A 16,208-nucleotide genomic window follows, 5' to 3' on the forward strand; every position below is an offset into this window, starting at 1 on the left:
TTTTATTATATTTTTCGTTTTATATGGAATTTTTTATATTTATTTTATTTAGAGCAGATTTAGTGCAGGAAAAGCATGAAGTGCTCATTACAAATGTGTTCATAAAGTTGGTTAATAAATCTTCATAGTGTGCAGAGCTGCATTTTCAAAAAAAAAGAAGCTGAAATATAAGAGACTTTTCATTTGTGTCACATGTTTTGATCACTACATCATTCCCAGACTTACACTTGTGTTATTACAGAGTTTGTTGTTTTTACTATTTATATTCCACTTTACAATCATTCCAATATGTGTAAAATAAAGAATGAGTAAGTCTGTCCGGCGGCACAGTGACAACACACACTCTCTCACACACACAGTCACACACACACACACACACACACACACACACACACACACACACACACACACACACACACATGGCGGGAAACACATTCCTTCCATTCCAGAGAGAAAAATGTGCACGGAGATCTGGCGCATTAACTGGAAGAAGAGAAGATGAACATTTTAATAGCACTTTCCCAGTTACCTCACTGAATCTCAGCCCGCGGAGAAAAAAAACGCCATGGTTATGTCATGATTTATGAATTTCCACTCCAGCGCTGCGGCCCACAGACACAAGAGCCAGAGAAATTAATTCAATAATTCCAGCAGGATTTGATGGCTGGAATGCTGATCATGTGAACGGGAAGCGGCTGACAGACACACAGGTGCCTCGCAGTCTTATTTCCTGAAAGAAATGAAAGCATCAGCGCGACAGACTCACAGCTGAGCTTCTGTAACACTAACTAAAACAAACAAAGATGCCACGTGAAGCTACAATCAGTTCAACTGCTAAAAACACCTTGTGACCCGTGCAGTGCATCTTTATATACACACTACCACTCAAACGCTTGGGCTCTGGAAGTATTTGAAAGAAGCTCACCAAAGCTGCAATTATTTGATCAAAAATACAGTAAAATGTGAAATATTATTAGAATTCAAAATAACAGTTTTCTATGTGAATATCTGTTAAAGTGTAATTTATTTCTGTGATGTGCAGCTGTATTTTCAGCATCATTACTCCAGTCTTCAGTGTCACATGATCTTCAGAAATCATTCTAATATGCTGATTTGCTGCTCGAGAAACATTTCTGATTATTATCAATGTTGAAAACAGTTGTGCTGCCCAATATTTGTGTGGAAACTGTGATATATTGTATTTTACAGGATTCATTGATGAATAGTATAGAAGCCTGTTTCCGCCACAGAATAAAATAAAAAAGGCAATTGTGACTTTTTATCTAATAATTCTGACTTTTTTGGTCTGAATTATGAATTTATATTTCACAATACTGACTTTTTTCCTTTTAATTGAGTTCATATCTTGCAATTCGGACTTTTTTCCTCATAATTATACATTTATAACTCACAATTCAGACTTTTTTCTCAGAATTATGAATTTATATCTCACAATTCAGACTTTTTTCTCAGAATTATGAATTTATAACTTGCAGTTCTGATTTTTTCCTCAGAATTTCACATTTATATCTTGCAATTCTGACATTTGTTCTCAAAATTATGAATTTATATCTTGCAGTTCTGACTTTCTCAAAATTATAAATTTATAAATTTCAGTTCAGAATTTTTCTCAGCATTATGAATTTATATCTTGCCATTCATACTTGTTTCTCAGAATTAAAAATATATCTTGCAGTTCTTAATTTTCTCTCAGAATTATGAATTTATATCTCACAATTTGGACTTTTTTTTCTCAGAGTTATGAATTTAAAACTTGCAGTTATGACTTTTCTCAGAATTTCAAATTTATATCTTGCAATTCTGACATTTGTTCTCAGAATTATGAATTTATATCTTTCAATTCAGATTTTTTTTCCTCAAAATTATAAATTTATATATTTCAGTTCAGAATTTTTTCTCAGCATTATGAATTTATATCTTGCAATTCATACTTGTTTCTCAGAATTATAAATGTATCTTGCAGTTCTTAATTTTTTCTCAGAATTATGATTTTATATCTTACAATTTGGACTTTTTTTCTCAGCGTTATGAATTTATAACTTGCAGTTCTGACTTTTTTTCTCAGAATTTCAAATTTATATCTTGCAATTCTGATATTTGTTCTCAAAATTATGAATTTATATCTTGCAGTTCTGACTTTCTCAGAATTATGAATTTATATATTTCAGTTCAGATATTTTCTCAGCATTATGAATTTATATCTTGCACTTCATACTTGTTTCTCAGAATGAAAAATATATCTTGCAGTTCTTAATTTTTTCTCAGAATTATGATTTTATATCTCAAAATTTTGACTTTTTTCTCAGAGTTATGAATTCATAACTTGCAATTCTGACATTTGTTCTCAAAATTATATATTTATATCTTGCAGTTCTGACTTTTTCTCAGAATTATGAATTTATATATTCCAATTCTGAATTTTTTTCTCTCAAAATTATGAATTTATATATTTCAGTTCAGATTTTTTTCCCAGTATTATGAATTTATATCTTGCAATTCATTCTTGTTTCTCAGAATTCTAAATATATCTTGCAGTTCTTAATTTTTTCTCAGAATTATGAATTTATATCTTGCAATCCTGATTTTTTTTCCTCTAAATTATTAATTTTTATCTTGCAGTTCTGACTTTTTTTTTCTCACAATTCTGACTTGAAAAAAATTTTAAAAACTTTTTATCTGACATTTTGACTTTTTTCCCCGCTTTTGCCAGTCCTGCAATTCTGTCGCATTACCTTTGTTTCTTTTTTGTCTTCCTGTGGCAGAAACAAGCTCCTATAGAAAACAAAGTTCAAAAGAACAGCATTTATTTGAAACAGAAATCTCTTGTGACATTATAAATGCCTTTCATCGTCACTTTTGATCACTTTCTGAATAGAATTATGCGATGCTGAACTCTAAGTGCTCTCCAAGTGCTCGTCTGTCCATCTGAGGACTGTAATGATTCCCAGCATGCAGCTTTTGAGTCTGAACAATGAGACGGAGGCTGTAATGTGGAAACAGTGCGTGTGTGTGATGTGGAAAGGGCCTTTTTATTGATGCTCAGAGACGTGCTCGCATTAAAAAGTCGAAAAGAAGCACACAAACCATCAAGACGGGCCTGATGCGACGCCTCTGGCATGAAAGGTGTTATTAGTCGCAATGATTGCTGGTGAAAGGTCTAAACAAACAGACCTTTATTTGGCTGCAGGGCTCGTTTGGAGTTAGTGAGATGGATTTCTCCAAGAAAACAATCAGTAAACACATCACACGTGCTTGGGCTGTGTGTGTTCGATAACAGACTCACAAGCGGATTGTTTCTGGAGAGACTCGGACATGTGCTGCCAATTACAGCACTGTCGAGGGTCCCAATGCAATGAAGCCTCTATTGTCGCCTGCTACTGAAGACGCCTGATTCAAGCATCATGTTAAAGAGCAAACAAAGCAGAGAGAACGTTAGCATCAACTCCTGATGAACCTCCTGACACCTTTAATTTCCTGACAGAGCAAAACTGTCAAAAAGACCATCCATATGAAGCTTTACAGACAAAGTATGGACTTCTGACGTGAAGAGAAATGGATTTGATGATAAAGTACAATGCAAAAATCTATTTTACTTGTTTTTTGTATTTAAAAGTCCTTAAATCAACAAATGTACTCAAGAAGCAACACTGCATGAGATACTAAGGCTTGTTTTCAAAGACCGTTTCTTTAATACCAGTGTATTTAGTCTTACTGCACTTGCAAATTTTGCTCATACTTAAAATAAAAGAACAAACATGCAATTAAAATACAGAATGCTATACTTAAAAGTGCAGTATAAGACAAAATACACTTACATTAAAGATGCAATCTATGAAAATTTCATGCAGTGCAATTTATCTTGCTTTAAGAATATTTTTGCTGAAAAATCAGATAAAATATGCTTAAGATCAATGCTGATATTGTTAACTAAAACATTTAAAACTTATTAAAAAAAGTAATTATTTTTGGTAACTGAAATAGATTTGAAATTAAATATAAATATTAGATTTAAAAAGAGTAAAAACAAATGAAAATTAGAAATACTGTAACAATTATGTTTGAAGTACTAAAATTATATATATACTAAAATGTACTAAAATATCTCTTATCTATCTAAGTATAGAAAAGAAAAAAAATGACAGAAGCACATAAAATTACTAAAACTTGAAACTTAAAATAAACACTAAAGATATAAAAATAAAAGCCAATTCAATAAATAAATAAATATTTACTCTGCAACACAGAATAGTTTTTCCCAATATAATAAGCATTAAAATAGATACTGTAAAAGAGTCAAACTAGTTTTATTATTACTTTCCGGTATTGCATGAATCATATTCATTCAATACACCCACCATCTAGGAATTTATTTATTTATTTTCACTGAGTTTGTTGCAGTACATTCTGGTATTGGTTTCTCTGCGATGGATACATGTGATGTCAAAATGAAATATCTTAGATGGCATTTTACATTTGATACAAGCATTAATAAGGTCATGTTGAAATGCTCTCGGCTGATCAGTGATTTCGAGTGGGATCTTCAGCGCTGAAGCTGAAGCGTGTGCGGGCCGCTCTCTTTAAATCAACAGGCCCAAGCGATCTGAACACCAGCCAAACGCCAGCAAATCACTATCATATGTCAGCTGTTTGGACCCTGAATGTGAGTGTGTGTGTGTGTGAGTTCCTAATGACTTTAGCAGACTCCAGAGCACCTCCACTCCCATTTTCCAGCCACAAATACAAACGTGACGCAAACAGACAGCCAGAAACCATTGAGAGAGAGACACCGCTACAGCACACAATCAGCGCTCTGTGACCAACTAATGGTTCACATACACACTCACTCACTCACTCACTCACACTAACTCACACACTAACACTCACTCACTCACTCACACTAACTCACACACTAACACTCACTCACTCACACTAACGCACACTAACACACACTAACACACACTAACACTCACACTCACACTAACACTAACACTAACTCACACTAACACTCACACTCACACTAACACTCACACACACTCACTCACTCACACTAACACTCACACTAACACTCACTCACTCACTCACACTAACACTCACTCACTCACACTCACTCACTCTCACTACCACTCACTCACTCACTCACACTCACACTCACTCACACTAACACTCACTCACTCACACTCACTCACTCACACTCACACTCACACACACTCACTACACACACACTATAACACACACACACTATAACACTCACTCACACTATCACACTCACTCACACTAACACTCACTCACTCACTAACACTCACACTAACACTCACACTAACACTCACACTCACACTCACTCACACTAGCACTCACTCACTCACACTCACTCACACTAACACTCACACTAACACTCACTCACTCACACTCACTCACACTAACACTCACTCACACTAACACTCACACACACTCACACACACTAACACTAACACTCACACACTAACTCTCACTAACACTCACTAACACTCACTAACACTCTAACTCACTCTAACTCACACACCATCTCCTCTGTTTTCTGTCGTGCTTTCATCAATTCGCAGGCTGTTTTCTGTGGACTTTCTTCAGTGACTCTGCATGATGCCCATAAATATTAAATCATACTTCAGGATTTCAGTTCAAACAAAACAGACAGAGCAAATAATTTCCATTCAGACTTCTATGATGACATTTACGTAGTAAAGCCAAGCAAACTCAGCGTGTTTACTCAGCAACTTTCAAATTCAATGATGGAATATTACTCTAGTTTCCACCAAATAATAATAATAATAAAAAACAATAAAGCAATTCATCTAGTTTCCACCAAATAATAATAATAATAATAATAAACAATAAAGCAATTCATAATATAACTGATTTGTAATTATATTTCTTTAAATAATAAAAATAATATCTATAAATAATTTCATGTTTTTGAAAGAAATCTCTTCTGCTCATGATCTTTGTCATCAGTTAGGAACCTAGGTGTGCTATTTGATAGCAATCTTTCCTTTGAAAGCCACGTTTCTAGCATTTGTAAAACTTTTATTTTTCTTCAGCCATAGTTATTTTAGTTAACTAAAAATAAAATAAATATACTTTAGGTAAAATAAATTAAAATATGAAAAAAATCATATTTCCATTTAGTTTAACTTGATGTACTAAAATAACCAAAACAAAAACTGAAATAAATATTAAAAACTATACACTGAGCAATGTAGCCAATCACAGACATATCTGTTGATCTCTTCAAAGCAGTGGCCAATCAGAAGCGTTAGAGTTTTCAGAATTCACTCACCGCTGAAAGCGCCGGAGTTTTGCACGCTTGTGAATCATCTCATAAGTGCAGACGTGATGTAAATAAGAGATTCGTTGTGTAGTTTAAAGAGCTTCATCGATTATAACCGAACTTTGTGAGATCGCAATGAACTAAGATGAGTGATGCTTTAGTGACAATAAAGGGAGCGTGCTTTGCTTACTTTCTAGGCTATAATCCATTCAGAATTTGTATGAAACTTTCGTTTTTCGGACACATACATGCTGCAACGTTTCGGGAATGACATCTGCATATTTATGCTGGATTCATTCTCGAAATATCAGTGATTGACACAGTGATAACCAAAGCAATGGACGGGACAAAAATGCCTCAGCGACTTTTTCTGGAACCGGTCCTGGCCAAACTTCCACAGACAGCACGCGCCCTGAGCGAGATCCAGTTCACGGACTAAAAGTGTGTAAACTTTATTGAGATCGGGACATATCAACCTGTAATTTCATTTCCAGTAATGTAGGACTGTTGCGATTCGTCTATTTTTTTCGACTATTCGATTTAAAAAAATCCTCGACTTCATTTTGCTCGCGTCTACTAATACCGGAAGTGGTGCATTTCACGGACGAGAATCCATAAAACACATTTAGACTGTTTCCCAAGGCTGCATGATATAAACCCATTTTATATAAATAAAGGTGACTTGACTTGACCAAGGCTACATTTATTTGATTAAAAATACAGTAAAAATCTGTAAAATTGTTAAATATTATTATAATTTAAAATAGCTGTTTTCTAAGTGAATATCTGTTAAACTGTAATTTATTTATGTGATGCGCAGCTGTATTTTCAGCATCATTACTCCAGTCTTCAGCGTCAGGACAAAAAAGCCTTTGAAACAGGTTCAGAAATGAATGGTATGCAATTTAAGACAGAATAGTCCCACAACTGATCGTTTACTTTTTCCTCACGTGTCTCACCTTTAGTAGCAACGATTCAAAACGAACACATTTGAATTGATACGCGAAAAAGGCCACTTAAAACGGGAAGCATCACAATTCAAATCAGCAACAAGAGTCAAAGCTACACAGTTTAGTAAACGCAGGCAACCTCTTTAAGTTATTCTTGACTGCGCTGTATTGACTGCTTTGATGCGTGGTATGGGCAATGTATTGATGCATACATCCGAAAAAGATTTATTCCCCCCCCCCATATATATATAATATATATATTACTGCTTTGCATTTTGTTTTGTGAATTAAATCTGACCCTTTTTGTTGTGAATCTGAAATAATATGAGCTGAATGTATACAGATATACAGCTGTTCCACTGTCTGATCATTTCTGCACTGTAGTTAACAAAAGCTAGTATTCATTCAGCCTTTAAATGTATATGCACTGTGTGATTGAACATAAAAAAAAAAAAATTAAAAAGCCAGGATTCACAGATGAATAGAAAGTTCAAAAGAACAGCATTCATTCTGCTCAATTTAATGCATCCTTGATCAATAATCAAGTATTAATTAAAAAAAAAATCATAATGACTCCCAAGTTTTGAACAGAGTTCTCTGCCATCCTCCCATCGTTCTCTGACTTCACACATCATATTCAATAATAAAGATCAACATACGAGAGCTTCCAGCAATCAATAGCGATTAAAGCGAGCCGTGTGTGTTGATCTGTGTGAAGAACAACGGCTGTGTGTGAGAAGTTAATTAAATTTGTAATTAGCACTGACAGGAAGAGCCAATCGACTGATTCTGAGAAACACACTCATCAATTAAAAAGCCATTTTCATCTTCACTCATCTGTCTCACTTTTTACAGGGCCTTGTGTTCTGAAAAAATAAGTTTCAACAACAATAATAAAAAATATTTCTAGTAACAGTTCATCAGATAATTAATAATAATTTATTATTATTACTGTTGTTGTTAATTTCAATTAAATTATTAGAATACAATAAAATGTAATAACATAAAATTATATTTTTATTATTACATTTTTATCATAAATTATTACCATAATTTAACATCATTATATTTATTATTATTATTAAGAAGATGAAAATGAAAGGAGGAAGAAAAATAATGTAAAAAATTACTTGAATTATGCACGTCTGAATATGTGGCATAAAACCATTACATTCACAACTTCTGAAGATGCAAATCATATTAATTAATTTTTTTCTATCACTATCACAAATTAACTTAAGGAAAATTTTAAATAAAATCAGTTTACTATTTCAAAAGATGCTTAAAATGTGATTATTATCAAGTTAATAATTAAATTAAAATTATAATTTGTAAATTAAATTACAAATTGTTATTATTTAAATAGTGCTTTCTATTCATATACAGTGTTGTTTAAATAATATTTATAATATTAACATTCATATTTTTTATTAATATTAATATTATTTATATACTATTATAGCATTTATTCACATTTTTAATTTGAATAGCTTATATTTTTATATTTTCAATTTTTACTTGAATTTTAATTTTAGTAACTAATTTCTATTCTTATTTTTTTCTATTTAGCTTTCATTTATTTTTATTTCAGTTTTAGCGTTAGTCATTTTAGTACTTTGACTTAAAGTTTTTCATTTATTATAGCTGTATTGACTGCTTTGATGCGTGGTAGAGCATTTTTGATGCATACTGTACTTCCAATGACTGTACTTTTTTCTTGCCCCCCGACTCAAGAGTTAAATGTCGCCCGTGCATATACATATATTTACTTTTTTAATAATATGTATATATAATTTTTGACAAAAAAGACTTTGTAGTACTCACAATGAAATTGCTCACGTAGTAATCAGATACGAGTGTTTCAGTGTACATCAGATGATCAGAAGTCAAATATGTTTGGATTTAGTCCTAAAAATATTGTTGGATTTCTAGGATTCCGTGTTTTTATGATCTTCTAGTGCTTACAGCGCTTTTAAAATCTCATCTACTGTATGAGGGTTTCCAAATCGTCCATTAAATTTCCATGCCTTTTCCAGAACTAAGAAAATACATTTATATCACTGCTACAGAAATGTCTTGTAATTTATTTATGGAGATTAACCATGACTTCTAAATTCCAAAAATAACTCTTTTTAATTGCACGCTCAGGTTTTGGCATTTTAGCTCTCTACACACATGCAACAAGATTCAAAGCATGTCAGATATCAGCACAAAGCAAAACCGAGCTGTTCACAGCTTTAATCTGGCTCGGCACATGTGCGCTCAGACGGACGGCTCGAATTGTTCTGGTCGAATGATTTTGGTTGCCGTCCCTCAACACGCACACGTTTTCCATCAGGATCTTTTTGTGCGGCGGTCTCTCCTAAATTCCCGCCATCTGGATCGGCTCCATCCCTCTCTCTCGTGACGTCACTACTCTCTACATTCTCTTCCTTCTGCAAATATTTTTCCACACTGCCTTCCAAACCATGAGGGCCTTTCTTTAGGCACAGATTTACATTTCCTCCACTTTTACTGGAATATTTCATTGGGTTTTTCGGCTTCGACTCACTATATGATTTGGTTTCAGCATCGGATGGGAACCTGAAACCAGAATCAGTCTGACTAGAGCAATATGCGCAGAACAAAACAGTCTTTCAATTAAAATAAATAGTGCAAAGGAAGCACTTTCAGATAATCCATCAGACGCGTGTTGTACAGACAGAAGTGATATGAACTAAAATTATGAGGCTTGTGTGTATCAAAGCTGTCTGAAAGTTTGCAAACCGCACAAGAACTGAACCTAATGTCAGTGGTCCAGAGTGGGATGCGGTTGCCATGGAAACAGTGTGATGCAAAACGTGATCAGATGATCAACGGCAGCCAGAAAACAAGGCAAAAACAGTGCCAAATACAAACAAACATATTTAGAAACAGATGAATACCTTCACGTATTGACAAATTAATATTAAACCCATAAACTCATGAAGCCAGACCTAACTACCTTTTTTGACCAAAAACTGTCCAGTGATTGACTTATAAAGCAACCAGTGACAGTTTGATTGTATTTATGTGCAATTTAGGGGCGGGTTCTGAAAAAGTTGAATTATTAATTAATTATTACAGAAAATAATCAAACATTTGATCAAATTCAGCACAGCATGAAAACACTATAAAAGATTTCCTAGGTCCAAAAGAAGTATTTCTAAGTTTGTCCTGATTAAAAGGTGTTGTCTCATGATGTTAAAGTCATGATGAAACAGAAGTAAAGACAGATCTTTTCATCCATATTATGATATAGCATATCTGAGTGTAATGGATTATGAAAATGAAATTTGATTAAGCATTACAAAGTCAAAAAAAAATGACAACAAAAGATACATATGCATGCATAAAGATCTTCACAATAAGATCTGTAACAAACATTTAGAAAATAGATTTTCATTTCATGACGGCTTTAAAAAATAAAAAATACTGCAGACCAACAACAGTTTTACTGTCAAGAGAGTGCCAAAATATTGACATTTCTATGGTTTGATATCAGAATAATAGAAAAAGTGAAAAATGTCTGTCGATATTCAAATCAGAATTTCGGATCATTTAGCACAGATTATTTCACAGATATACAATATTATCCAGAAAATAAGTCACACCGGGCCAAAATTGCATTGTTAAGAGAAAAAAAAATGTAAGTTGCATTGGCGTATAAGATGCATTTTATTATTCAATTCAGAAATAATGTAAAATACCAGTAAATAAAATAAAATGTTTACAAACTTTATAAACATTGTAAACATAGTTCCTCTCACTGCACAGCAAATGCAGTATTTAGAACAGAATTAGAAAGATAAATGTTAAGTATAAAACAATATTTATTATAAATATCAAGCCTAAACTAATTTATTTAAAGCAAAGTGTGTTGAAAATGCTCTATACAAATGATCTTAGGCTCAAGTAAACTCGCTCACTCGGCACAAATCCACGTTTTGTGTGCACAACGTTAATTGCACTATATAAATCGCTTTGGAACATAAGTTTAAGTTTAGCACATATAAGATGATTAAAAAATTATAGTTATATAAATATAACTATTTATATAGTTATATTCCGGAAAATATGGAAATTCATAACAGAAGCATATGCTTAAAGGGACAGTTCACCCAAAAATGTATCATTTACTGTCATCATTTACTCACCTTTAAGTTTCAAACCTGTATGAATTTCTTCTTAAGGTATTTTGAAGAATGTTTGAAACCAAACAGCTGACGGTAGCCATTGAATTCCATAGTATTTTTTTTAACCTACTATGGAAGTCAATGTCTGCCAGCAACTGGTCTGGGCTGTTTCCCAAAAGCATGGTAATGAAACCAATGGAGCTACGATCAACTTAGGCTTACGATGCTTTTGGGAAACGCAGCCCTGGTCACTAACATTCTTCAAAACATCGTCTTTTATGCTCCACACATGTAAGAAGCTCAAACAGCTCGAGGATGAGCAAATGATGACAGAATTGTAATTTTTAGGTGAACTGTCCCTTTAAGGGTCTCAAACAAGTCAATCTCTCTCAGAGACGCTTCCAGCATCACACAGTCATTTGTACACAAAAACATCCTGTGATCATTTCAATTACAAATCGTTCTCCGTCAGCAGCGCTTATCTAAAGCAACAAAGAGACAAGAAACAGAAGAATCAGTGTTCGCTTTCCACACGGGAAACACTAATCTGAGACGGGCTCCAGTACTGTAATGACTGAACGCAGAGGGAAAAAACAGCGGCTCGGGACAATGTGATCCATTGAGAGCGGCTCTCGCTGCACAAACCCGCCCCTCTGAGCTTTACATAAGAGCGACACTGACGCCCGGGACCGTCATGACCCACAAACACAATTACACACACCCCTCGCTCACGGCACAGCGTCTGTCAGTCGTTAGGCTTTCACAGCCCACTGCAGATCTTAATGCACGAGGAAACGTCAAACAAACACTAGAGGGTTTTCCCAGAATCCTTCTGATGAAATCAAGGAGACTCTTGACATTTGTGCTGCTTGTATGAATAGAGGCTGAAGTTGATTAGCGTCTGATTATGGAGCAGTTGTGGAAATGTAACGAGGAAACGTGCTGCCATCTACTGGACACTCAGAGACGACACAAGAATACAGATGTAGATAAAACACACAAAGCTGCCAAACAAATCATTATTGAAAATGAGGTGATTTAAAACACTAGGGAAGGAGGAACATGTTTGATGAGCACTTCATCATGCTTCTCCTTTACTGCTTCAATGCATAAAATAAAATAAAATAAAATAAATTTTAGAGCATATATTTAGAATAAAATCACATTAAGCAATGTTTTCTTTTCATTTAAATGAATAAATAAATAAATATGCATACTTAGAATAAAATAAATGTAGTATTTTGTTTTATTGTATTTAAAATAAAATAAAACTTAAATAAATAAATTAGAAAATAAATAGAAAATAAAAAATGTAATGTACAATATATATTAAGAATAAAATAAAGTATTGTTTTATTTTAAATAAATCAATAAGTATTAGAAAATAAATAATAGAACATACAAAATAAAAGAGCATATACTTAGAATAAAATACAATTTTATTAAAAAAGTATTTTGTTATATGTGAAACAACTATTAATGAATAAATATTACATTACATATTTATATCAAAAAATATCATTTAAAATAAAAAAGATTTTAGATTAAATACATATTTATTAGAAAATTAGTAATAAAAAAAAAGTAAATAAAAAAATCTTAAAACAAACTCAAATGATTTGATGTCATGAACCTCTCAAACCTACAGCAACTATTTCTTCCTCTGCAGTCACAGTATCAAGCCAGTAAACACAATTGCAAACCAGCAATCAGACTGAAGCAGTTTGTTTTAAAAAGCTCTTGGCGTTTTGTGCAGCATATGCATCAGACAAGTGACACACAAGGACACAATCTATCAGTGCATGAGATGACAGAGCGCCCTCTACCTGTCTGTAGGAGCAGATGATGATTTCCCGCAGGTGATAGTGCAGCGGTGTCATGGTCTCGCTGACGGAGTCTAACGCCAGATCAACCTGCCGCTTCATCCGGTGACCGTCAGGAAGCAAGCGGACCAACTTCATCACCACCTACAACACACACAACATAGTGTAAATACATATACACGTGTTATTAATGTAGCAAAACAACTGGTGTTCCACGAGAGCTAGGGTTGGGTACCGAACTCGGTACTTTTAAGGGTACCGACCGAATTGTGTCGGTACGACCGAGTACCGATTCACATTAAATCAATCTGTGCCAAATTTCGGTAGCTGAGAACGCATCTGGGCGCATACGCTACAGAGAGAAAGAGAGAGACCCTGTGACGTGAGGTCACCCCTGCAACTCGTTCAAACACACAGGGCGAGCCGAAATGTTGTGAAGTGTGGTTACATTTCAAGGGCCATATGGTTTCTGCGAAAACGCGGACGGGATCGCGGAGTCCATTCATAAAAACGTAATTTACTCTATAGCGCGGAATGCCACGGAATTCGTCAATTTTGGACGAATAAATCAAAAGTAGCCACTAGAGCTGCACGATTAATCGTTAAAAGATCGCGATATCGATTCAGACAACCACACGATCTCATTTCTAAATGACAACGATTCTCCCGTGTCTGTTAAACCTTTGACAAAGTCTTACTGGATCATTCAAATCTGCGTTCGCACTGCCGCTGACACACAGAGAGCAGTTACCATGTTTGGTTAAGAAACAGCTTCACAAACAGTCTTTTCAACTACACAGTATTATTTCTGTCGTACAGTCATTCATATTATCACAGAAATACTGGGATGAAAGTTTATAATCCAGATATAAACACTGATGTCTATGGTAGCGCGACCAAAATAGAGCAAATCCGCTTTTGAATGTCGATTGCATTGTTTCGCCACTAGGTGGCGAAAAGTGACTTAAAAAATTTATAATTGAATGAATAATTTATTCAAGAGAATCGTTCAAAAACGCTGATTCATCCAGTAGGGTTATGAGTGAGTCGTTGAATCATTGATTCAAACAACTTTTTCATAATTTTTATATTAAATTGGTGTATTAAATATATTATATTTTAAATACATATACACTACCAGTCAAAAGTTTTTGAACCTTAATATTTTGAATGTTTTTTTTTTAAAGAAGTCTCTTCTGATCACCAAGCCTGCATTTATTTGATCCAAAGTACAGCAAAAACAGTAAAATTTTGAAATATTTTTACTATTTAAAATAACTTTCTATTTGAATATAAGTTAAAATGTAATTTATTCCTGTGATTTCAAAGCAACATTTATCTGAAATAGAAATCTTTTGTAACATTATAAATGTCTTTATCATCACTTTTGATCAATTTAAAGGATCCTTGCTAAATAAAAGTATTAATTTATATAACCCCCCCCCTCAAAAAAAAAACTGACTCCAAGCTTTTGAATGGTAGAGTGTACAATGTTACAAAAGCTTTTTATGATGATAGATGAATGCTGATCTTTCATCAAAGAATCCTGAAAAAATGTACTCAAGTGTTTTAAATATTGATAATAATAATATAATAATAAAATGTTTCTTGAACAGCAAATCAGCATATTAGAATGATTTCTGAAGATCATGTGACACTGAAGACTGCAGTAATGATGCTGAAAATTCAGCTTTGATCACAGAAATAAATTACAGTTTAACAGATATTCACATAGAAAGCCGTTATTTTAAATAGTAAAAATATTTCACAATATTACTGCTTTTGCTGTATTTTGGATCAAATAAATGCAGGCTTGGTGAGCAGAAGAGAGTTCTTTAAAAAACATTAAAAATCTTACTGTTCAAAAACTTTTGAATTGTAGTGTATATTGTGTACATCTTGTTTATAAATTAAACTTTTTTTTTTTATTTTTTTTTTTTTTTAGATATTTTCCGTATTTGTCATCCAACAAAACATGAAATAAAAAAATAAAAAGTAGGTTAGATTGAAAAGAAAGGTCATAATGCAGAAGTGCATCACCTCAAACTCGCCCTTTGTGTATTTGGCATCAGGAACGCTTACGATTTCATCCTCACAAGACTCTGGAAAACCCTGTCAAACAAAAACATCCAAAATATAGAGAATTACTACAATGTGCCATAAATAAGTCAAATAATACACAGTTCTATGCAAATAATAACATATAAATAAGATAATTCCTCACCATTTACCTAAATATTCAAGCATCAACCATTTAAGACATTTATCATAATTTCGGTAAAAATACAGCGGGCTTCAAAAGTCTGAGAGCACTAGAGGAAAATATATTCAGTGATATGTTAAATAAAATAATTAAATGCTTACTTTGTTACATATTTGTTAGAAATTGTGTAACAAAAAAAAGTTATCAGCATCACACTTTATGAGTGAAATTTAGAATATACTATATTTAGAAATATTTTTCTGGTGCTTTTTTGTCCCTTTGGAGCTTAGTAATCATGGTTTCTTCGAAATGTCTTTGTGTTCAACAAACAAACTAAAATAAAAAAATAATATAATAAATCAAATAAAAAATAGCAAATATATTATCTATACCTCTACATCTTGTTCATTTAATCGATAAAAATCAATAATGACAATAGGTAAAAAAATATATAAAATAAAATTTTGCACCTAAACTATATATATATATATACATACACACACACACACACACACACACACACACACAGACACACACACCCGGTCAAAAGTTTGGGATCAGAACAATTTTAATGTGTTTTACAGGAGTTTCTTCTGCTCATCAAGGCTGTATTTATTTGATCAAAAATACAGGAAAAAATGTAATATTGTGAAATATTATTATGATGTAAAATAGCGTTTTTCTATTTTAATATACATTAAAATCTAATTTATTCCTGTGATGCAAAGCTGAATTTTCAGCATCATTACTCCA

At 33.1% G+C, this 16,208-nt stretch overlaps 1 protein-coding gene across 1 annotated transcript in view; it reads right to left on the reverse strand.

Moving 5' to 3' along the window:
* The window catches only part of pald1a (phosphatase domain containing paladin 1a), a 63,134-nt gene that overhangs the window by 11,906 nt on the left and 35,020 nt on the right, over nucleotides 1-16,208 (reverse strand). Inside the window, exons 16-17 of the mRNA XM_016448664.1 lie at nucleotides 15,293-15,364; nucleotides 13,211-13,396 (exon numbers count right to left, since the gene is read on the reverse strand). Coding sequence (XP_016304150.1) covers nucleotides 13,211-13,396; nucleotides 15,293-15,364 — 258 coding nt within the window. The remainder of the gene's footprint in view (nucleotides 1-13,210; nucleotides 13,397-15,292; nucleotides 15,365-16,208) is intronic.

Source organism: Sinocyclocheilus anshuiensis, unplaced genomic scaffold, assembly GCF_001515605.1.
Source record: "Sinocyclocheilus anshuiensis isolate Anshui unplaced genomic scaffold, SAMN03320099.WGS_v1.1 scaffold75, whole genome shotgun sequence".
NCBI classification, from domain to species: domain Eukaryota; kingdom Metazoa; phylum Chordata; class Actinopteri; order Cypriniformes; family Cyprinidae; genus Sinocyclocheilus; species Sinocyclocheilus anshuiensis.